General features: G+C 46.1%; 1 protein-coding gene across 2 annotated transcripts in view; it reads right to left on the bottom strand.

Moving 5' to 3' along the window:
- Nucleotides 1-23,673, bottom strand: part of LINS1 (lines homolog 1) — a 142,450-nt gene that overhangs the window by 106,301 nt on the left and 12,476 nt on the right. For both annotated transcript variants that reach the window (XM_069625031.1, XM_069625032.1), the window contains exons 2-3: nucleotides 10,396-10,855; nucleotides 10,198-10,287 (exon numbers count right to left, since the gene is read on the bottom strand). In XM_069625031.1, coding sequence (XP_069481132.1) covers nucleotides 10,198-10,287; nucleotides 10,396-10,782 — 477 coding nt within the window. In that variant the 5' untranslated portion in view covers nucleotides 10,783-10,855. The remainder of the gene's footprint in view (nucleotides 1-10,197; nucleotides 10,288-10,395; nucleotides 10,856-23,673) is intronic.

Genomic DNA, 23,673 nt, shown 5'->3' with positions numbered 1-23,673 from the left:
GGTTCTCAGGGTTCCCGTCCCCAAGATTTACACTGAACAGTTAAACTGCGTCCTCTGTTCACAAGTTCATAAGAGAATACCTGGTTCATTTGATCAGTCCTTTGGTTAGCTTCATCCAGGACACACACTTAGTTTCTGCTTTTCGAACATGTAGTGGTTTCTGGTCTAGGCGCAGTTATCAGACCACACGGTCCACCCATAACAGGTCACGCAACCAGATGTTTCCCCAAAATGATTGTTCAGTTCCAATGTTCAAGACAACTCTTCATTTTCACATTATTATTTAAGTGTTTTTCTGATAGTGGGTTACGTGTTATAGTCGATTGTCCTAGAATGCTTATCCAGTCCTTAGCACATCATATTCTAATCAAGTAACATCTTCATTCAGCGTTTCACAAATGTAACATTTACTTGGTTTCACTCAAACCACGACTTTCCTGCCACTCAAGATTTAGGAAATGTAATGTTGCGTTACATTCATCCAAAAAGCACATTTCATTACGTTCAGCTTTCAATAACTAACTTTGAGTTGTGCAAACTTGAACAACCTATTTTATGCAGTTCGGTATGCACCAAATGTTGTTTTCACTTGTGTACGTTAACTTCCGTGGACTATTACCAATTCCAAGGTCCCTTGGAGCGCTCTGGCGTTCGTAGTGTCCCTTGGCACTTTCCGGGTTCTGTAGCTCTGTTCAGCGGCTTCTCCCCGAACTGTAAAACCAACTTCTCAGTTCACAGGGTACTCCATTCAGCACATGCAGGCCTTTGTGCTTGACTCTACCTCTGCTCCCTAGCAGCGCCTGCTGTATGCCTTCGCTCACAGGGGCTCCCAGTCACCCAGTCACCACAGCAAGACTCTCAGGATCTTTGTTGTTGTGTCAGCGTCTCAGCTTCTCGCTCCTCAGCACGGCAATTCTTCGGTTTGGTTTTCCTTCTGCGATTGCACTTCCCATGTGCTTCTGAATTCCACCTTATATACACTCCTCTATCACCAAAAGGCTCCAGGTGAAAGGAGGTATCTGCAATTGCCTGACCCTCCTTGAGTCGATTATTGTGACATGCCTGATCTTCATCGTCACATGCCTTCAGACCACTCTTCTTCATATGAGTACCAGAGTGGTGTTTAGAATAGGAAATCTGCACTACACTTAGTTGCCTCTTCTTCTCAGTACTCAAGCCCATAAAGGCTAAGGGATATGATATGGCATTTATAACGCGCCTATACACAAGTGTTTCAAGGCGCGATGAGGCAAGGGAGGGGGAACAGAGGGAAGACAGACAACGATCTTACTAGGCCAGGTGACATTGAGATTGTGCAATTGCGGGGAGGGGAGAAGGAGAAAAGTGAGGGCAGGGTAGATCAATATCAGGAAGGGGGGGGGAAATATCATGTCTCGCCTTTGGTTATCCTCTCTCCAATCCCCAAGGACCATCCACTCTGGCGATTCTCCCTCGCTTGTCCACCCCCAGGGTTGGAATAAACAAGCGATGGCCCTTCCCATACCACCTGAACACAATATCCCCAAGGGGTAGATGTGGGAGTACCCTCAGGTTTCTCAGAGACCTTTTTTCTTTATACACGGTTCCTCTTTCTGGTGTTATTCGCCCACTGGTTTTCATGATTTCTCAGGTCGTTTTCATTCTCTTTTTCTGATTAACTTGACTCTTCTCTCACTATGACTACTTTTCAGCATTTAGGCTATTGATGCTGTGACGATTCCATGGATATCGTCGCCTCTCCCCATAGGGGAGCCACCCCCTTTAGGAATAGAGAGGTGAGCCTACTATGCTTAACACTCCTTAGGAGACAGGGTAAGAGGAATCCCACTGGAAGAGACTCACCCTTTTAGGATAGAGACCTCAACAAGGGTATCACTATTCCCCCTCAAGGCACAAACACCTTTGTAGTGTATGTAGCGGTTGGATTTTGCAATGATAATTTTACACCCTTTACAAACGACTGTCTTGGCTTCTGACCCCGGGTATCCACAATCTCCTGGGTAGACTAACGAGAGACGAGTGAACCAGCCCACTGGAGGAACGTCCCTCGAACAGCCAGAGGGGGATGAGCAGGCTCTGCTGAGCTTAACTGTGCCAAAGGAGGGGGGGGAGGAGAGAGTATCGGCAGGCAGCACCATGACGTGCCTAAGAAGGGTGCAGCGAGGCACAGCTAATGGACAGCCGAGCAGCGCAGAGAAGCTGCAGGAATGAGGGAGAAGACCCTTTGAAGTACATCAGAGCTGAGTCGCATAAGAGACTTCGCAACAGCCGAACTATTAGAACAAAGGGGGAAAGTCACAGAAGGCAGATGCGGAACCCAGCTGAAAGGTTGCAAAAACGACTCTGCGGCCAGAGGAGAAATGATCAGACTCAACTCCCCTCCACCACTCGAGGCAGTCAGGTACGCAGTTGCTCGACTGGAGGGGGAGGCACGGGAAAGAGGCAGAAAAAATACACATTCTCTTCCTTCAGCCATTTGTTTTCACTGTGGCTCTTTTTCATCTCTTTTCTTCAGCTCATAAGCTAATTATCTTTGACCATTCCATTTCCTTTTCCACAAATTCCCAACCCAATAACATCCAACCGACGAATTGCATCTGTCCAATGTCTCTCCCTACTGCCTTTCCGCTGAATGACTTTCCCTGGTCGGGCACTCGGCCCCCACCCCACCCCCCCCCCATACTCCCACCTTCCTTTCCCGCTTCCTCCTGCCTTTGTCTGATAATGTTGGGCTCTACTTTCGAAGCCACACCCTCCACCACCCTCTCTGTGGCCCATCCCCGGAGCACTTTCTCTGTGTTTCACTCCATCTGCCGGCCCTCTCCACCCTAAACCAGTCCACCATTAACTACGTACTTTGCCTTCGCTGCCTCCCTCCTGGTGCCAAATCTCTTGTTCACTTGTACCCCATAGCGCATTAAGCTTTCACATAGACTATGTCATGCTGTCTTCTCCTGGCCATCCTCCGAAATGTGTGCCTTACCTCAGCACAGCTTCAACTGGTAATAGAAAGCAGGTTTCGTCTGTAGCAGTGTCGGCAGAGTGCTGGCGGAAGGCTCAATTTCATGTATAACCTATTAGAAGTGTCGGGAATGACAAGGGAAGTAATCGCCCCTTCCTCCATATTTCAACTCTTGCTCATTCCTGACACCTTCTGCTGTATACTATTCGTAAAATTCATACACTTTTTTTTGCTGCTAAAACTCTTGTTACCTTGCTATTCTCCAGTTTGGAATGCTGTTCCTCTTCTTGTTGGTCTTCCTACCTAATGCTCTGGCTCCTCTTAGGTCGGTTTGTAATTCAGCTAACCAGCTTCACTGTTTGATTGCACCACTTTCTCATATTTCTTTGACTCTGGTTTCACTTCACTGGCTTCCTTTAACTGCCCATCACCAGTTTAGTTTTTTTATGCATGGTTTTTAAATGCATCCAGGTACTAGCCACTCCTTATCGCCGATCTAACATTAGAAAATATTAAAACTCTGCTACTTTCTTTGAGCAAAAACCTTCCGTTCGCTCATTAAACACCAAGCCACAATTTCTGCAAGACAAATGGTCTATGTCCTCAGACTGCTTAAGAAGACAATCTCTCTGCTCTTATTACACTACATTGGCTGGCATTAATTCAAGGCACGGTGGAGTCAAAAGAAATGACTTGCAAAAATCTAAATTGTTCAAAAAAGAACATAAAAATAAATAAAGCTACACTATAACCCGCAAGATTGCAATTCATCGCAACAGACAGTGTCCCTCCTGAATTTAACTGTTGAACAGTTTCAAAACATCGATCTCAGACCTTTAATTGCAACTACGAAAATGACATGTTCTGCTAATCTTTTCAATTGCTCTCGTCAAACGTTACTTGGGAAATTACTACCTTTTTTAACTCTGTTTATTAATAGCTCCCTAATGTAAGGTAAAGTGCCAAAAACAAGATCATTCCTCTGTTGAAGAAGCACTTTCCAAATAATGACTTGACAAATAATTGCACGATTGCCAAGGATTCATTAAAAAAATCTGGCTCCGAGCCAGCTCCAAATGTTCCAAGGAATCACATTGATGCAGTATGGTTTCCAATCCCATCAAGGTGGCTTTGTTGGATCCATCGGTGGCTTTCGACACGCTGGACCACCAAATCATTATGTAAAGACTTTCCACTGTGGCAAGGGTGTCAAACACCGAGCGGAGGAGGTTTCATGGTTCGAAATGAGCTGGCAGCTATATAGCACCTGCCTAAAAGAGCCTTGTTAGCTCGACATCCATAGCTACATTTGACTTCCCCACTAAACCAACAACCTACAAATTTACATGCATTACATTATCTATGTTTGTGAATATATATCAAAAGTAATGACATGTGGAAGAGGTTTAAAGCATATATAATGGACAGAAGGTTTCAGTGTGCATCTCATGTGGAAGTTAGATTTGCGGCACACTATCTACTAGCTCCTCCTTCCCGGAAGGTAGCTCCTGCTCACTGTATAATACACAGGAGCTCCCAGGAGCTGCTTTTAGCTCCTCTTCAACCAATCCTTACTTCGACCCCAGCGGTTTGCTTATATTTTGGCATATTTATACTCCTGTGCCACTTCTAGTAACCTTGTTACTCTTAAAACCCAGATGGTCTGTGGTGTACCACAAGGTTGATCAGTCTCTCGCTTTCACTTTAATATTTATGGTAAATCCTTACATGATTTGTTGGCAGACCCTGGCTACAAATGCTAAGCAGATGATACACAGATGAAAGTTTAGCCTTTACGGGAACAACACTATAGACCATATGAAATGTTCTGTTATTTTAGCCTACATCAAGAATTAGACGGATCAAAATTGCATAAGTATCTATTGTGCAAAAACAGAAACTACCATTTCCAACAGACCAACTAATTTTTTTTAAAGTATTAACTACTCTGCAAGATAAAAATTCTAGGGTGCTTTTTCGACGCCACTATGACTGTGTCCACTCATGTTAGTTCAAGTGCCAGTATCTCAATGTATTATCTACATCCTTTAGAAAATCTGTCTTTATTCAGCCATTATTGGGCCCAAAATAAGATACCAAAATGCTCCATTAACAGAATGTACGAACCAAGAAATAAGTAGACAACAATTAAGTAGACATTTTAAACATAGCAACAAGGTGGCCAGATATAAATCTAGAAACGTTTTGCTATTTCATCGTGCACCTATTACTAGTCTCTGATCTAAATGGTTGCACACTGACGAGTATGGACATCAAGAATCACTTGGTCGACATGATGACATATAGCAATCCACTTTAATCTGAGTAAGTTCATGATATACATATTTCATCTATAACTTCTGAATGACATCAAATGAAAGATAAACTAATAGTGCCTTCCCTCTGTTTGATTACAGATCTGGGCAAGGCCTCCCCTCCTCTTTAGCTGTGAAAGCTGGGAGATGGAAATTAAAAAAAATTTCACTGAAATACATGTGGAGAAATACAGATTTTATTCTCCTGAAGAAATCAAGAAAGCAAAGTAAGGGAGAACCGGCCAATAGATATAAAAGGGAGTGAGTGCCTGTTAGGTGGAGTCACTACATTCCATATAGCAATGATTTTAAGTTCATGATTTCAATCTGGTTTTCTATGCGGCAAAACAATTTGCGATGAATCCGATCGGAAACAAAAAGCTTTGAAATAAAGCTTTCCGATTGGTCTTTCTTATTTTCCAGCATTTTAGAAAGGCAGCATATCGTATGAGAACAGAAAGTGTTATATCATCAAGTTGAAGAGGTAAATTAAGTCTCGACCTTCCTTGTCTGCGTTTTTAGACATTTTTCAACAGAAGAAGATCCAGAGGGACACAGTGATTTACTAAATCCACACGATTTTGGTGATGTGAAGGATCCAAAATTGGACCCATTTCTCCTAGCTCCAAATTCTGTATCTACTCTTACATTATTTTCATCTTGTTGAACAATGTACCCTCCCTCATTTCCCATTAACTGCTGTGGTCGAGCTTCCTGTCTCTCAAGTATTTAGTAATCTCGCCCATTACTATAACAGGGAAGAGAGACAGGACAATGCATAGGATTACTAGAGCAAGCAAACGCAATACCACCCCTACCACCCAAACAGGTCTATTTTTCTGAGGGTTATGGTTGGTGCAACCGCTACATTTGTACATTACTACTGAAGATTTGGTGCGTGATGCACTGCACTTGGTTGACAATTAACACGTGTGTGTGTGTGTGTGTGTGTGTGTGTGTGTGTGTGTGTGTGTGTGTGTGTGTGTGTGTGTGTGTGTGTGTGTGTGTGTGTGTGTGTGTGTGTGTGTGTGTGTGTGTGTGTGTGTGTGTGTGTGTGTGTGTGTGTGTGTGTGTGTGTGTGTGTGTGTGTGTGTGTGTGTGTGTGTTCCAGTAACTTACAACTTGAAACCTTGCAGCCGATAATGGGAACATGTAGCTAACAGAAGAGCTCTCGCATGGAAAACTCTTGAGAGCTAAAACACAAAATCCCTCATTTCAGATTTCAACTGCACTTGCAGGCAAGGTATGGCATTGCATACTGGTCTCGGCGAGAGGTACTAATCCCAATAAAGTCTAAATGAGTTCTCACTAATTAATCCAAACAATAAATTACTTGCTCAGGTCTCTGCACTCAGACTAGAGAGAATCGCTCTCAGTATCACACAGATGCACAATATGCACGTGCTTGCTCTGCGATCGGGAAGGCAGACTCTGATGTACAGAAGACCTTCTACTCATAACCATTCATGTTCAAATGTGTGTTTAATGCAACCCTTAGACCCTATATTATTTCTATTAATCAAGCTATTATATTGAAATATTCAAGTAAAAATAATTGTTGGTGAGCAGCTCTCAGACTTGGTGGAGATAGAGTTGGGTTGTGTAAGAAACCAGAAAGTGTCTTACCCGCTAGTCCTCGGGGATCGGTCATCCAGGTGGCCAGGACATAGCCATCGCGTTTGGATCCAGTTCCTGGGGGTGGACCAGTGCAGGAGGATCACCTGGGTGATGGGTTTTCGGGGAGTGGACACCTGATGGCGAGACGCGGTATCCCCTCCCTGTAAAACCTTTACCCCATCCTACCCGCTAGGAGATTTATGAGCTCAATCCCCCACCCCCTTTCCCTTAAACACTTTCACATGGACAGCCTGCTCTGGGAGAAAACAGACTTGCACCAGAGCATTGTACCGGACATGTCCCATTGCTATGGCCAGGTAATCACTGACACCCGACTTGGATTAAACTTCCCCACACGGATAAAAGGTGGAGCATGACAGCACACTAAGTGAGGCAAAGCACACAAAGGAACAGTACTTTTCAGACGGCAGCTGAATAAGGGAAGAAAGACAGCAAACCAAGAAGAGTATGCAAGGCAGGCGATACCTTTATACCTTTGACCCTTTTTGGCGAGAAACCGTTACTTTCCAGAACCCTTCAAATTAGAAAGCATAAGGTCCGGAAACCAAACTGAGGAATCCTGTATTGTGTGTCAGTGATACTGGGGCCATCCTGCACAGCTGACAGAATCAGGGAGAACAAGCAGCCGCTGTGGTACCGCCCTTGGCTACAAGATCAACGCAGCGCCTGAGAGATCAACACAGCCGGTGAGTTGGGGAGACCGATACAAGACTGGTCTGTATTGAAGTCAAGGTTGCAAGCGGTAACATTGTATAAAGAGTGCAAGAATGAAGATTGAAAAGCATGTGATGAAGGACGTAAGGAAAGCTTAATTGCTGATGGATTTTTGAACATTTATGGGAGAAATATACAATACCAGTGACAGAGTGGTCCGGTGCTGTGTGGGTGCTCAATCGAAGGTCTCTGTCAAGGTATCGACCCAAGAAGTGGCAGAAACGAAAGTAAGAACATTTTGTGAAGTGAATCAAAGTGGTCCTGCGGCGGCTTAAGCAAAACCCATCGCACATTCGAAAGTCTTTGATTTTGATATCAGGGGAAAACATAGAAAGTGAGATTACATCACCCGAGTGAGAGACCAATTGTGAAAAGTGTGCTAAAGGGGTCTGAGCACGAACGAGGGAGACCAATTGTGAACATTGTGGTAAAAAAGGGCCCGAGACTGAAGGAGGGAGACCCATGATGAATACTGGAAGCAAGAACTAGTGTATGTGAAAATCCAGATAAAGGAACTCTGGTGCTTGTTTGTTACGACAGGCCCTCTGCATTATGAGACGGTTATTGGAAAGGAGGCTTTGGCAAAACGTCCCGATACCTATGCTTTGAACTGTATCCTCGTGGCAGAGAATCCAGAGTGTGTGCAAAGCTGGAACATGCTGCTAATAAAATCGTATACCCTGCTGTGATAATGAAACTTCAGGAGACAGGCGGATGCTAAAACAATATTTATTCTAATGGGTAAAGGGTCCTTAACAAAACAAAGAGTATCGTCCTCTGGTTTCCTTCACCAGTGTTTGGCCCTTCCAATGTAGATTGAAGCAGTTCCCAACTTTGTCCTATCTCGTGGTGTCCGGATAGGCCCACCACTCCGATCTTCGTTCCTCGTCCTCTTCTCTTTCCTGGAAAATGAGAGAACCATGTCAGTTTCATTTGGCGCGCTTTTAAAGGGTTCCCTAGGTTCAAGTCCCCACCAATCAGCATCAGCCTTGTCTGGCTTACACCTTATTGGCTGCTGAGGGGTTGTCCCGCCTCCCTTAAAGGCTGCCGTGCTAGCGTACACCATTTCCTGTTTCCCGAGACCTGGAAAACGCCTGAGGCGATCACGTGATCGCAACCGCGATCGCGTTGGGTATGGGCGTGCTCTGGGTGCCTTCCAGCCGCAACCCGCTCCGGGGCCGCCGTGGGGCACGCCACGCTGAAGGGCCGGTCGCCCCCACTCCACGCTGCCATGGAGTGCCTGCGCCCTCGTCCCCCCTCCTTCGGGGTCAGGCCTACCGTCAGGTGAGTGCAGCTGTGATGCGCCGCATTTCCGAGCAGCGGCTCGCGTTCCCTCGCTCTCGGCGCTTATGACAGCCGAGAGCGGAGGAGCCGACCCGCGGTTCCCAGGGCCCCCGATCACCGGTGCAGCCAACATATCCTGCTGGCACCGAGGCGTATCCCCACACCTGCTTAATCAAATTTAATTATGCAATTTCTGGGAAATACATAGTGTGTGTTAGCTGATGTTGGTTTGGCACATATGTTCTGGAAGTGCTCCCATCCACTCATCTTCATCCAAATCATGAAATAATGTTTCAAAGTCAAGGTTTTCGTTGTAATAACTGACTCCATGATGACTCTCCATTCCTAGTTTAAGTAGTAGTCGGCTCACGCCAGATCTATCCAAGCCTGATGGCGATGCTCATCCTTTATCCCTTTGGGCAACAGACCAGTGGAAAGCTATTAGGAGTTCTTTTTACCATAATTCCAAGCCAACACTCGTCAGGTAATACAAAAAACTGCACAGGACTAACAGCTGGCAGAAAACCTTGACAATCCATCTCGCCCAAAATGAAACTCTCAACCCGTGCCTGCAGACACATCCATTCACTGGGATTGAAATAAAGATATGATGAGCAAGGTCTCAAAGCAGCTCATGGGTATGAGGCATCACCCCGAAAGCAGGCGCTACCTGTGGAGAATTAGGACACAGCCTGCCACGAATTGGATTTCTATATGAGACCCCAACCATAACATTCCCAAACACACATTGTTAATGTCACATATATTTGTATATATGCAGTTGAACCGGGAAGTCCGAAATAGCTCCTGGTAGCTATTAGTGTCAGCTAACCGCAGGCTCGTCCAAGATACAAACACAAGCTAAATAGATTTCAACAATTTCGATCCCTGATTCACAAAAAATGAGTCAAGTGCCATTGCAAGATAATAAAACAATAATCTATAGAACGCAATTTCCCAAACCCATCAACTACACTTGCTCAGATGGTCCTGTACCACCAAGGGGAGATGATGCTTTGCCCTGCCATCTGGAACACACTCTCTACTAAATTACATACCAAACATAATAATCAGATCTGCATAAAAAGGGTTAAATCCAGTACCGGTTACAAGCCCACAACCAATTTTCCAACCAAACTGGAAAGCACCTATAGTCAGTTTCATTTGTTGTGATCAACTATACAAACCTTTAAACTCATTGGGATGTGTGGGGGCAGAAAATCTAATCTAACTGTTGTTCAGAGACAAAGGAGGCTGATCATTTGCACATAAAACACAACATACCTCTTCCTTCAGAAGGAAAAGCACCAGACAGGAGAGACATTTTGAAGCCAAATGAGACAGCAGCTGATCAGATGACTCCAACAAGAAAATCTATGTAGTGAGCAGAAAACAGATATGGTGAGGAACTTATGCTTTGCTTGTTTTTGGTAAAAAAAAAAAGGCTTAAACAAGGTAAAAACATATGGTTAAACTCCTTACTAATTGGCAGTCCACTTTCTCCTGCCTTAGGAGCGTCTGTATAATTTCTGTGTACTGATGTCTGCTGCTTGCTCCGGTGTCCTGACACTGAGCTTTTGTGCTTAACTTCCGGATCAAGGTTAGCTGCAGCAGTGTGATATCTCTCTGGCTGCATGTCTGCGGACTAGGGTTCACAAAGCTAACAGATTCACAGAGGCCTGCAGCATTAGAGGGGCCACAGTTGTTGGCTTCAACTTCATGTTCACTGTGCTTATTTGATGGCTGTATATTTAGGGCACAGGAATGTAGATTGAGGAGACATACACATAGAGAAATGTCCTTATTGAGCGGTGCTCCTAGGAGAAGGAGGTCGTGCATCTGCTGTAAATCTTGAATGAGATCCACCATTTTCTAGCCTGTTGGCTATTTGTTATTCTTTGGAAATCTTGTGCCCTGCCTTGGTCAGTTTCATTCTTCCAGTCTGTCAAATGAAAAAAAAAATATATATATATATTTTTATGTTACTTTTCTTATGTAGCTCACACAACAAAATTAATTGCTGCTAGGTGCTGAACAGCTAAGGGTACCAAAAAGAACAAGGAAGGAGAAACACTTTTTACAATTGTGTTTGCATTCTCTACAAAATGAACAAGCATTGAATGATCCAACTATGGGTTTTTGCAGGATGAAAATGTTTTCTGTGTGGCCAGGTACTGACATTATATACAGAGACACTCCATCATATGCACAGCAACGTGGCCCCCGAAGGGGAGGGTGGGGGGAGCCCACCCCAACTCCCCACGGGCACCTGGGAGCAGGAAGACCCACTCCCCACCCCGCCTTACTGGTGGTGAAGGCAGCCTCCGGGCTGCAGATGAAGCGGGAGACCGGGGAAGCCCAGCAGTAGCAGATGCCAGCGACTGGGAGGCAGAGGAGGCATCCCTTTCAAGGGGTGCCGCAAACAGCAAAACACCAGTAGAAGACGTGAAAAGGCATGCGCTGCACCAAAGGGGTGCAATGATATCCACAACACTGGCAGGCTCCCCAGCAGGGAGCCACCACCATGCCACCAGGGAGATTTTATTGATAAATACAGGCCCTATGAAGGCCTCGAACCACTATGCCACCAAGGATATAATCAATGATTGTTATTATTAAAGGCCGTGCAGGCCTTGAATGTTCTAGCATCCCAGGACCCCAGCAGGGTCCATGTTGGAAAAGGGGTGGGGCTTACCCACATTTTTAATACCCTCCCATGGCCTTCCCCCGTCACACCCCTTTGAGGCTGATTGGACAGGGTAAACTGCCAATCCTGGGAGGGGGTGGGGTGGTGTGTGTAGGTGGGGGTTTAGTTGGGCGAGGACAGGAGGCAGTGGAGGACATCCGATAAACCAGTGGAGGTGCGAGTGATTGGAGGGCGGAGGCTATTATTAAAGAGGCGTCTGTGGAGGATTTGTGTGTGAGAGAGGGAGAGTTGCATTAGAGGTGGAGTAGGCATAGTGGCAGACTGAAGTAGTGGGGGAGTTGGTGGTAGTAACTGGAAGTAAGTAAGTAGGTGGTGGGAGTAGCGAGTTAAGGAGATAGGTGGTAGTGCGTAATAGAGGGGTGTGCAGGGCACCATATTCCTGGGTGTCCCTGGACTCTGACCAGGGCTAGCGAGAAAGGTGAGCAGGTCACCATATCCCTGAAGTTCCGGTAGAAGAACATTAGTAGAGCTGAAGAGTGGGAGAGTGGGAGAGTGGGAGAGTAGGAGTGGCTATTGCCATTCAGAGAGATACAAATTATGACGAAGGGACTAACGAGAGGTGGGGACATAGAGTGAGAGGAAGGAGGGAAAAAGCAACAGAGGTAGAGGGACAGTGGAGGTACACGTGGGAGTAAGACTAAGAGTGGGAAAGGAAGTAAGATCAAAGGGTGGAGGTGGAAAGGAGGACAGAGATTGGAGAAACAGTAACATGGTGGGAGGAAAACAGTTTAAGAGATAAGTAAAGAGAAGGGTCAGAAACGAGAGGGTGTAAAAGTTGTGAGCGTGAAAGAAGGCACCATTCCGATTCACCGAGTTCTAACCAATGACAGGAGAGGGAAAGTTTGAAGTTCCCTAGGGAGTCAAGTAGCCATTGTCTTAAGGCAAACACCAAAGTGTAGAGAAGAAGAAAGACAGATAGGTGTTACTGATCTGAGTGCTACTAACCGCCCGATAGGGACGTCTGGATGAGGGAGGTGGGAACCAAGCACAGGGAAGTCGAGAGAGGAAAGGGCCAGCCCTAGAGCCAACATCCCCAGCCCCTTTACATCCCAAAGAACCTTGCGAATCAACCATTCTGACCATAAAAAGTCTTTAACACCTTTGAATTTACTCTGAGCCAGCGTGGTTATTTGTGGTGGGGTACCCTATCACACCCTTTGTAGTCATAATATTTTCAAGTGCTCACATACATTCATCGATACTGTGTGGCCATGACAAACCATTTCATGGCAAGGTACACACATCAATGCAGGGTACAGCCATTTTACGGAGAGGCCTTCAAATAATTCACTAACTTTTTTACGAACACATGTCCAGTTACTCATACTATTTTGTAGCTATACAGTTATATGTCCAATTACTGCTATCAATTGCCAAGTATTGGCATTGCATGCACTCTCACCATTCACATGCTATTGCCATATATCTCAAATTACAATTTTCAATTTTTGCTAGGAGCAGAACCTTCGTGGTGGGGGGGGGGGGGCTATGGAGGGGGGTTTCGAGTTTCTTTGCCTCTAGAATCATGTGCAATATATATGTACTTTTGGGCTTTCTTCACTTACGGTTTTCAAAGTGTTACAAATTGAGGGTGTCTTATGTATTGATTGTATTTGTTAGGAACAGGATTGTACACCCTAGCAGAAATGCGGATATATGTTGCGTGCAGCTCAATTGCAAAGAACTGAAAGTCTTCAATGCGAATATAAAATTATTTATTTGTTTCATTGAGATTTTTATAATAGTCAAGTTAGATAACATTCTACTGAAATCGGTCAAAACTTGACAGGAGGAAGGAAAAGGTGAGCTTTCAGTCGAGAGCGAAAGATATCTAGAGAAGGGAAGAGGTATGTTGGGCGAGAGAGTTCCACTGTTTGCGGGCAAGGAGAGAAAATTAACGGAAACGAGAAAGGGCACAAGGAGGTTTGGGGGAGGTTAGAAGATTGAGATGTGACTGAAGAGAACGGGAAGGAGTATAGGCCTGAACAAGAGCGGCAAAATAGGAAGGGGCTACACCGTGGTAGTACTTGAAAATAATTGAAAGAAAATGGAAGTGAAGATGGGAAGGGAAGAAGGGAGATAGTCATGAGAGATGGGGTGATACGAGAATGTGGAGGTAGAGGGAACAGAAGACAGCAGCATTTTATACAGAGCGGTGGGGGTGAAAGGCAAGGAAGGAAGACCAACGAGAAGGGCGGAACATTAGTCGAGGCAGTATGTAACTTGTTCTTCTAATGGATGGTGTCCTCCCACGTATTCCTCATCTTTGATAGCCTCCCAAAACAGTAATAGTCTTGGAGGTGGGAAAAGAATTTAGATCTGTCATTAGCAGTTATCAAAGACAGCGTGCAGGACAGCTTTCACAAATGCTCCCTCTTGAGTAGAAGAAGTGTCCAGGGAGTAATGTTTTACAAAGCTGTGTATGGTAGACCAAGTGTTTGCCGCACAAATGTCTTTAATTGGTACTCCTCTCTGAAGAGCGTAATAAGTAGCCATGCCCCTCATTGAGTGAGTTCTTAGACCCTCTGGGAGATCTTTACCAGCCAATCTATAGCATTCGTGAATAGCCAGAATAATCCATCTGGATAGAGTCCGTTTTGTTATTGCTAAACCCAGTTTATGATCTGTATATCCGATAAAAAATTGGTCGTCCTGGAGAATTCTTGACAATCGTGAGATATAAAAACTGAGAGGCCCTCATAGGGTCCAGTCTATGTAACCTCTCCTCCTCCTCCTTACCAGGATTAGGAGGGGGATAGAAAGTTGGCAAAACTATCTTTTGGGACAAATGGAAGTCAGAGACTATTTCTGGCAGAAACGAAGGTCTCACTTTAAGAATAACGTATCCTTATGGAAGACGGTATATGGAGGTTTACAAGACAGTGCTTGCAATTTGTTGTCCCTGCAGGTAGATGTGATTGCGAATAGCAAAACAGTTTTTAGTGTTAATGATCTTAATGGATATGAATGCATGGGTTCAAAAGGGATGCATGTTATGAATTTTGAGTACAAGATTTAAATCCCATACGGGGACCTGAAAGGGAGTAGTTGGAAACACATCATTTAGTGAGTCCTTTCAGAAACTGAATGATGAAAGGGATTTTAAAGTATGAGGTTTCCTCTGATGAGCGCTTGAAAATGGAAAGCGCTGCTAGATAACCCTTTATTGTGATCCAAGCCCCAGATTTGCTAAGCGAAGCGGAAACAGATAGCTCTGTAGGTATATCACACTGAAATGGATCCACATTATTATCCATACACCAGCTACTAAACCTGTTCCAACGACAGTGGTATAAAGGATTTTGTTGCTGGCCTTCTGGCCGAAACCAAAATCTCCATTAGGTCTTCCAGGAGTTCCCAATCCTTGTACCTCAGTCTCTCAGAAACCATGCGTGAAAGCCGAGTGATTTAATCTATGGATGGAGACCCTGACCCTTCTCTTGTCAGAGAGGAAGGTCCTCTCTTTGTGGAAGAAGTATCGGAGGACAGATGGACATGTTCAGAAGGTCCAGGTACTCCTTCCACCTGGCCCAATCCGGGGCAATTAGGATCATGGATTTCCCAAATTTTCACAACCTCCTGATGATGTGAGGAATGACGGGGACTGGAGGAAACGCGTACATGAGTGGAAACTCCCAGTCCACCACAACCACCTCTTCCAGAGCTCCTCTTGGGGGGAAAATTCCCAGGAGCAGAATAGCTCACACTTTCAGTTGACACTGGTTGCGAGCAGATCTACTTGAGCGGTTCCCCAAGGGTGAAGATTTCTTGAAGGACTTCCTGAGCTTGTTCCCACCCGTGGGAGACTGCATCTGCCTGCTCAGAGCCTCCGCCGCGGTGTTCTACTCCCCAGTTATGTGAACTGCTAATAGGTAGATTCCTTCTTTAATTGCCCAGTACCAGAGCTGCATTGCCTCTCTGCACAGTGGTAGTTGCACTACACCTCCTCTCTTATTGAGGTAGTACATGGCCACTGTGTTGTCCATAATTATCAGGACATTCTTTCCGTGTACCGAGTGCAGAAAGGCCTTCAGCGCTCGTCTGATTGCCCTCAGCTCCAAAAGATTAATATGTAGTTTGGACTCCGATGGAGACCAACGACCACCAATTGTCAGATCGTTGGTGTGGGCTCCCCACCCAGTGAGTGAGGCGTCTGTCACTACCGTCATCTCTGGCCATGACTGCCAAAAAGGTTCTCCCTTCAGAAGGTTGTCCTCGCAGGCGCACTACAGAAGGTCCTGTGCAAGACTGCTCGGAACCTGAAGGAAGTATGACATCCTGCCTGAGAATTGGGACCATTGAGTCCTAAGGGCCCATTCCAGGGATCTCATTCTCAGACGAGCCTCTGGCACCAGGAAAATGCAGGATGCCATGAGGCCGAGCAATCACAAAAAATAAAAGCAAAGGCCGGAAGATGCTGGTCACTCCGAAATTTGGTGACCATCTGCAGAATGTGACAACCCCTCACCTCGGGTGGCTAGGCATTTCCTGAGGAGTCATCCAGGATTGCTCTGATAAATTGGAGTCTTTGAGATGGTAACATGTTTGACTTCTTGTAATTGAGGAAGCAGCTCAGTTTGTGGAGAAAGTGGCAAGTCACGCTGAGATGTTCCAGGGTCTGTTCGGGAGAATGAGCCCTGATCAGCCAATAGTCTAGGAAGTGGTAGATGTGGATCCCCCCTCTCCTGAGACTCGCTGCCACCACTGCCATTAACTTGGTGAAAACCCTCAGGCGAGGTCAGCCCAAATGGCAGAACTCGAAACTGATCATGAGAACCGCCAACTGCGAACCTCAGGTACTTTCTTTGCTTGTGATGCATCGGCACATGAAAGTAAACATCCTGATAGTCCAATTATACCATCCAGTCTTCGAGTTGGAGGGCATCAAGGAACATGTTCAGGTTTCTTAAGTCCAAGATGGGTCTCAATCTTCCGTCCTTTTTGGGGATTAGAAAATACGGGGAGTACCAACTCTTGTTCCTCTTCGCTACAAGTACTGGTTCTATTGCACCTTTCTCTAGCAGGATCAACATCTCCTGCATAAGCAGTGGATCTGGAAGGAGTTTTCAATGAGCTGTTCCCCGGTGGATGATCCTGGGACCTAAGAAAAGGAAGGCAGGAACCCTGGGCTACCGTTTCCAGTGCCCAAGCATCTGAAGTAATGTCTCGTCACTCTTTCAGATGCTGCGAGAGCTTGCCTCCCACTGGGGTCTTGTGGATTAAGGCCTCAGAGAGGTTTTGAGGCAGCTGAAGCAGCGGCTGAAGGCAAAGCTGCTGCTGCTTGGGCTGATTTAGCACCTCTGCCTCATGCACCATGAAGGAAGCTTCTTTGTCCTCTCCCTCTTCCAATTGAGGAGTAGAAACAAAAGTACTTGCCCCTCCAAGATGACGTACCGGAGTAGGAATGTTGAGGTTGTCTAATAGCGGCACTAAGAGTTAGCTGCCGCTTTTGAGGTCTCCAGACTTTCAGCAGCCTTGCTGTCAAACAGTCTTGAGCCGTCAAAAGGCATATTGAGTAATCTAGATTGCACGTCCGGTCAAATCCAGACTTAGTCAGCCAAGCAAATCTGAGTAGCAAAGTACTAGTAGTCATGCATCTGCTAATAATATCTGCAGTATCCAGATCTGACTGGAGGCACTCACACATTGCCTGGTAAGGAGGCAGTCTCTCTCTTCCCCTTCGGGGATGTAGTCAGCCACCATTGCTGCGCAATCCCACAGGATGAATGAAAATTTAGATAAGGCACAAGTGGTATTGGCCGATTTCAAGGCCATGCTACCAGCAGTAAATACTTTCAACACCCAAGCGTCCTCCCATTTATCATCCCTATCTTTAGGAATGGTAGGGTAAGCAGATTGTTTTGTGGATGTGGCTGCTTGCATCACTAAACTTTCCAGAGTCAGGTGATTGTTTTTGTAATCTGGGTCACTGCTTGTGGCCTATATTTCTTGGGAAAGTTCTTATTAACCGCAGAAAAAGAATCTGGGGTTTCCCATTTGTTGTGAGCCTCTTTTGCAAAGCAATATGGAAGAGCAAAATGGTATCCCTCTGTGGACCATGGTCTAATATGTCCGTTAAGTCATCCAGTTGAAAAGGAGGAGCAGGACTACTCCATGCCAAATATTCTACTACTTTTCTCATCAATTGTCTATATGAGCTGTCAGCATGATCTACAGGATATGGCTTTCCAGATTCCAGCTTAGGAGATGTATCTACTCCACTGGCTGATTGTAGTTTCTCGTACAGATCTTTAAGCCTAGATTCCTCTGAAATAAACTTATCTGGCACATTTGGAGTGCCATATTGAAGACCAAAAGGTGTTTGATCATCATCGGATGGTTCATGTTCTTCATAAATTGAAGAACAAGATTTAAAGAAATCTTATTGTGGCAGAGGCTTAGAGGATTTTTCTCTTGTGTTGCCTTCAATGGCTCCGAAAAATGTCTGAATAGGCCTTGAGGCCAATGACTTTGAAGTCTTCGATTTAGGCGTCAATGGCTTCAATATGGGTGTCGAAGGTTCCAATGTCATGGGGCGTAGATGGAATTGGTTTTGTTTTCGTCAAAGTTGTCTTTGACAAAACAGTCGAAGGTCCAGACTCTTTGCTTGTCGAGGTCCTGGACACCCTTTCACTCTTTCGAGGCTTCCAAGGCTCTCGATGTTAGTCAGGCTTGCGTCCTGGGCTCAAGGGTGCACAGGGTTTTGCCTTAGACTTCCCTTACTCGTCTTTGTGCAGAGCGACCGTGACATGGGGCCTCATTATGACCCTGGCGGTAAGTGAAAAACGATGCCGGTAAAGGATTACCAGCATCCCCTACCACTAGGGCCGATTATGACCCGAGAGCGGTGCCGTTAAAGGCGCCATGGGCATGGGCACGCAACTCCAATGCCGTAAATACCGCCATGGCACTAAGTTGGGAACATTATGACTCATGCGGACATGGAAATAACGACTCTGTGAAGGCCGTAAAGTAACTTACCGCCATGGTGCCAATACCGCCATCAGGGACCAACCTTAAATGGCCATGTGCAGTGTTCCCAGCTGCCACAGGTGCACACAATCAGCACAGGTGGAGGCAATGCAGACTGGGCAAGTATAAAAGGAGCACACCCCACCTCTTCCCACACCCAGTTACACTCCACAATGATTCCAATATGACTAGCAATGTTGGGGCTGGAGGACCTGATTGCAATGGAAGTGCTACAACAACAACTACTACAACAGGCAGCACAGAGGAGACGCAGGAGGAGAAGGGGGCAAGGCAGGGCCTGCAAGCCCCACCAGCAGAGCCAGTGCCACCACGCAGGCAGCCCCCAATCCCACGCATCAGAGCCAGTCCATTCAACCTCACCGCTGAGCAGATCCACACCCTGTACCGTTTGGACCAGGACACCATCACCACCATTGTGGACATGATACACGACGACATTGTCAGCATGATTGAAACACCCACTGCCACCCCCCCACCCCCTACTGAAGCTAGTGTCCGTGCTCCACTTCCTGGCCACAGGCACCTACCAGCACACAGTGGGGCACTTGCATGGCATTTCGCAACCATTATTCTCACGTACGCTGAACCAAGTGCTTGATTTCCTCCTCAAGCACACATACAACCACATTTCCTTACCATGGTCTGCCCAGGAGATCGCAAACACTAAAGTGGGTTTCCATGCACTGGCCGGCATACCTGGTTGCATTGGTGCCATCGACTGCACCCATGTGGAATTGGTGGTCCCACATGCCATGGAGGTAGTGTACCGCAACCGTAAGCTATACCACTCAATCAACGTGCAAATGGCAAGTGACTCGAACAGGATCATCAGACATTGTTGTGCCCGATTCCCCGGATCAACCCATGATTCAATGGTCCTGCGGAACTCCACAATACCACGCTACATGGAGCGACATGCAGGGACGAGATCCTGGCTACTCGGTGAGTCTCATGTCATGGCCATGAAAATGTGAGGTAGGTGATTGACGTACCAATGCATACTTTACCTGTCTGACATGGGGGGGGGGGGAAGCGATGCATACTTTACCTGGCTGCGAGTACCAGAAGTAATGGAGCAAGCTCATAACCTAATGAAAACACACTGTTTCACCCCTTATTACCCTCTGCATTAAAGGAGAAAAAGAAAGAAACTCACTTTTTTTGTTGTTTGGAGAAAATAATAGTTTGTTTATCTATGCAGTTGAAAAAATCAACATAGAGTGAACAGTTCTCCAAACAACATAACATCACACGGTTTAATGAAACCAACCATACAGGCTTATAGGATATATTTACAAACACATGGGGTCACATAGTTTGACACAACAGTCGTGTAAGTAACGCAAACTCAATCAAAATACATAGTTTGTTATGGTGATTCATATACTTCAGTATAAAACAACACAATTAGACAAAGTAAGCAACAACAGAAAAAAAAAGGGGTTCGTGAATTGACAATTGGTAGTGGACAGTGACAATGCACTGTTGTTCGGGGTGCGTCTACACCAAGGTGTTTCGGCCGTTTAGGTGGACCAATTATGTCCCAGCATATGTACGGCCTTCATCAGGACGAAGTACTGCACGGGGTGGAATAGGTGCTGCAGGGGAAAGGGAAAGGGAAAAACTCGTCAGGGGAGTGTGTTCGAGCGTGTATCATTTAAACAAAGGAATAAATCCAATACTGTGAGGCCACAGCTTACCTGTGGATAATTATTTCCACTGGCACGAATGTCTAGTATTACGCCAGGCGTGGGAAGGATCTTAGTGTAATCCTATTAAAAAGCAAAGAAGGGCACTCAATAGTGATCTGGTGTCTTACAGATACTTAAATAACAACTGAGTTATAGGTCAACCAATCTTACCTCACTTGTGAGGATCTTGGAGTGGGATGGACTCTGATTTTAAATATGCGGTCCTCGCGCGGAAACCTGAACACATAAATGAATAAGGGGCATATTAGTGGGAGTTCCACTCAGGGAACAAAATGCCTGACCTAATGGTGGTGTGTCTACAAAGATCTTACCTTTGTGCATGAATCACGAATAGCGGGCCAGTGGAGAGCGCTGTAGAAATGTGCTGACTCACTCCGGGGCTCGAAAGGGGCCTGGCGGCATAGCGTTAGTAACGCTGTTACTAGGAGCCTTTTCTATTTATACGGCGGCCATTTTGGATCAAGTGCGTCCGAAAATGACAGATAACTCAACCATTAGGGCTCGGACTGGAAAAATACACTAATATCAGTCTTGGCCATGGGTTTGCCAATCTAAAAACGTAATTTGGAATGTAAATTTGAAAAATGATATCTATGTCGGCCATGTTGGATCGAGTGCGTCCGAAAAAGACAAATAACTCCACCATTAATGCTCGGATTGAAAAAATAATTTTTCCCTTTCCCCTGCAGCACCTATTCCACCCCGTGCAGCACTTCGTCCTGATGAAGGCCGTACATATGCTGGGACATAATTGGTCCACCTAAACGGCCGAAACACCTTGGTGTAGACGCACCCCGAACAACAGTGCATTGTCACTGTCCACTACCAATTGTCAATTCACGAACCCCCTTTTTTTTTTCTGTTGTTGCTTACTTTGTCTAATTGTGTTGTTTTATACTGAAGTATATGAATCACCATAACAAACTATGTATTTTGATTGAGTTTGCGTTACTTACACGACTGTTGTGTCAAACTATGTGACCCCATGTGTTTGTAAATATATCCTATAAGCCTGTACGGTTGGTTTCATTAAACCGTGTGATGTTATGTTGTTTGGAGAACTGTTCACTCTATGTTGATTTTTTCAACTGCATAGATAAACAAACTATTATTTTCTCCAAACAACAAAAAAAGTGAGTTTCTTTCTTTTTCTCCTTTAATGCAGAGGGTAATAAGGGGTGAAACAGTGTGTTTTCATTAGAGCACTCTTCTTTGTACCTATTCAATTGTAATTTTTGTCTTAAAGTAACGCTCCTGGGTAGAATAGGTCCATAACCAGGAGCCCATTTTTTGAATCTAGCAAGCTCATAACCTAAAGCAAGCCAGACTTAAGCTGACACCAGACCACATAATGCTAGATGTGATCAGCCCTACCATGTGAATGAAGCTGTGTTCCAACCATTCCACAACCATCTGCATGTGCACTCTACCAAATCAGACCACACCCACCCCAATGCAATGTAGCTATATGCAATGACTAAAGGCAATACACAGCACCAAACACCATCAACTGAAAGGCCAGTCCCCCATAACTGCGCACAAAGGAGTCACATGGCGGTCATGAACACCAACACACCACTACACTGACACAGAGGCCCAACTGAATTGCATAACAACATTTTTGGTGCTCAGTGAGATCATCATGAGGCTGACAGCAATGGTGCCATGATGAAAGCATTAATATCACTGGACATCTGCCAGATCACCAAAACAACCGCTATGGACTAACACAGTGGATGGGCACTCACAAGGACCTCCCTGCGTACACTAGTTGATGGCATGCAAAACTGTCCATGAGGGGAATACACATAGTGGTCACATCGTGTGACTCCATTCGTGCATGGAAATGGGGTTCAAGCTAAAAGGTGAATGCATGCCATGGTGTCACATAATGATTTGCAATCTGATGTCCTGACTGACACATGCATTGTTTCCCACATACAGGTGATGCAGGCTATCCCTTAAGGAGGTGGCTCCTTACCCCAGTCCGGAACCCACAGAACCGGCACGAGGAGGACTTCAATCGTGCACATGCACGAACCCGTGTGGTGATTGAGCAGACATTTGGCCTCTTGAAGGCACGGTTTCGCTGCTTCAGCAGGTCTGGTGGGGCACTCCTGTACCGCCATGAGAAGGTGGCAAAGATCGTCATGGCATGTGTAATGCTACACAATATGTGCATCAGACGGAATGTGCCCCTGCCCCCTGACGCTGAACTGCAACCACCTGACGAAGATGATGATGAGGGTGGGGATGGGGCAGCACCTCATGGAGGAAGCGATGCACAGGAGGAACGTGACATGCGTCAGACTCTCATTAACCAATGCTTCTAGCACACATGGACGGGGGTGTCACATGGAGATGGCACTTGGGGCACTGTGTGTGTCTGGGACATGCACACTGTGGACCGTTCACCAATAAAGCACACGTATGCAATGAGCAATGTCCACACATGTGATTTGTGCATAACCAAAAAGTGTATTGAAATAGTGATTTGAATGAACACACCCACTCCCCCCTCCCCAACACACCCACTCCCCCTCAACTCCCCCACACACCCACTCCCCCCCCCCAACACACCCACTCCCCCCCAACACACCCACTCCCCCTTAACATGTTATGGATGTCAGTGTTCAAGTGCATCATGTGTGATCGTTCCACAGGGTGGCCTCTATTGGCACCCCCTCTCCCGGCACCCGGTGCACCCCTGTCAGTATGCCGCAGGTTCCTGCCCGATCTGCGGACGGGGCTGGTTCTTGTAGAACTTGCAGCCGAGGAGGTACTGGCCTGCTCACAAGACGCATGTCCCTCATCGTTTGCACAAGCTCCGAAAGTACGTGCCACACAGCGGCCAGTTCTGCACAAATATCCTTGGAGCTGGACTCTATGGCAGCCTTCACAGTTTCTGCACATTGTGGAAGTGCAAGGGCGGAAATGCAACAATCTGCCACATGCTGTGTCAAGAGGGTGGACAGTTGTTGGCGCGAGATGATTTCTTCCATCGACTCCTGTTTTTTTTGGACTATGGATAATGTTAGTGGCATGTCCATTGTGCTGCTCCCCTCCTGCACATCTGCCACTGGGCATGGAGTGGCCGACCAAAAGTCATCAGGGGATTGCCCCTGTATGTCATCATCATGCTGGCTGCATGGGGACAGGTAGGGGGAACGAAGGGAGGGTAGTGGGGGGACCCACAAAAACATCCTCATCATCCCCTACATCATTGTCCGAGCTTGCTGCGGTGGCAGCAGTCTCTCCAATCGTGCTGCTTCCTGCAGACCCAGTGCCTTCAGTGGACACCACTTGGTGGATGTTTGTCGCAGGTGGTACCGTGGTGCTTAACTTGGT

Source organism: Ambystoma mexicanum, chromosome 11 (assembly GCF_040938575.1).
Source record: "Ambystoma mexicanum isolate Mex_15411 chromosome 11, UKY_AmexF1_1, whole genome shotgun sequence".
Taxonomy (NCBI): Eukaryota; Metazoa; Chordata; class Amphibia; order Caudata; family Ambystomatidae; genus Ambystoma; species Ambystoma mexicanum.
Note: the sequence above shows the minus strand (reverse complement) of the source record. Positions and strands in the feature narration are given on the sequence as shown.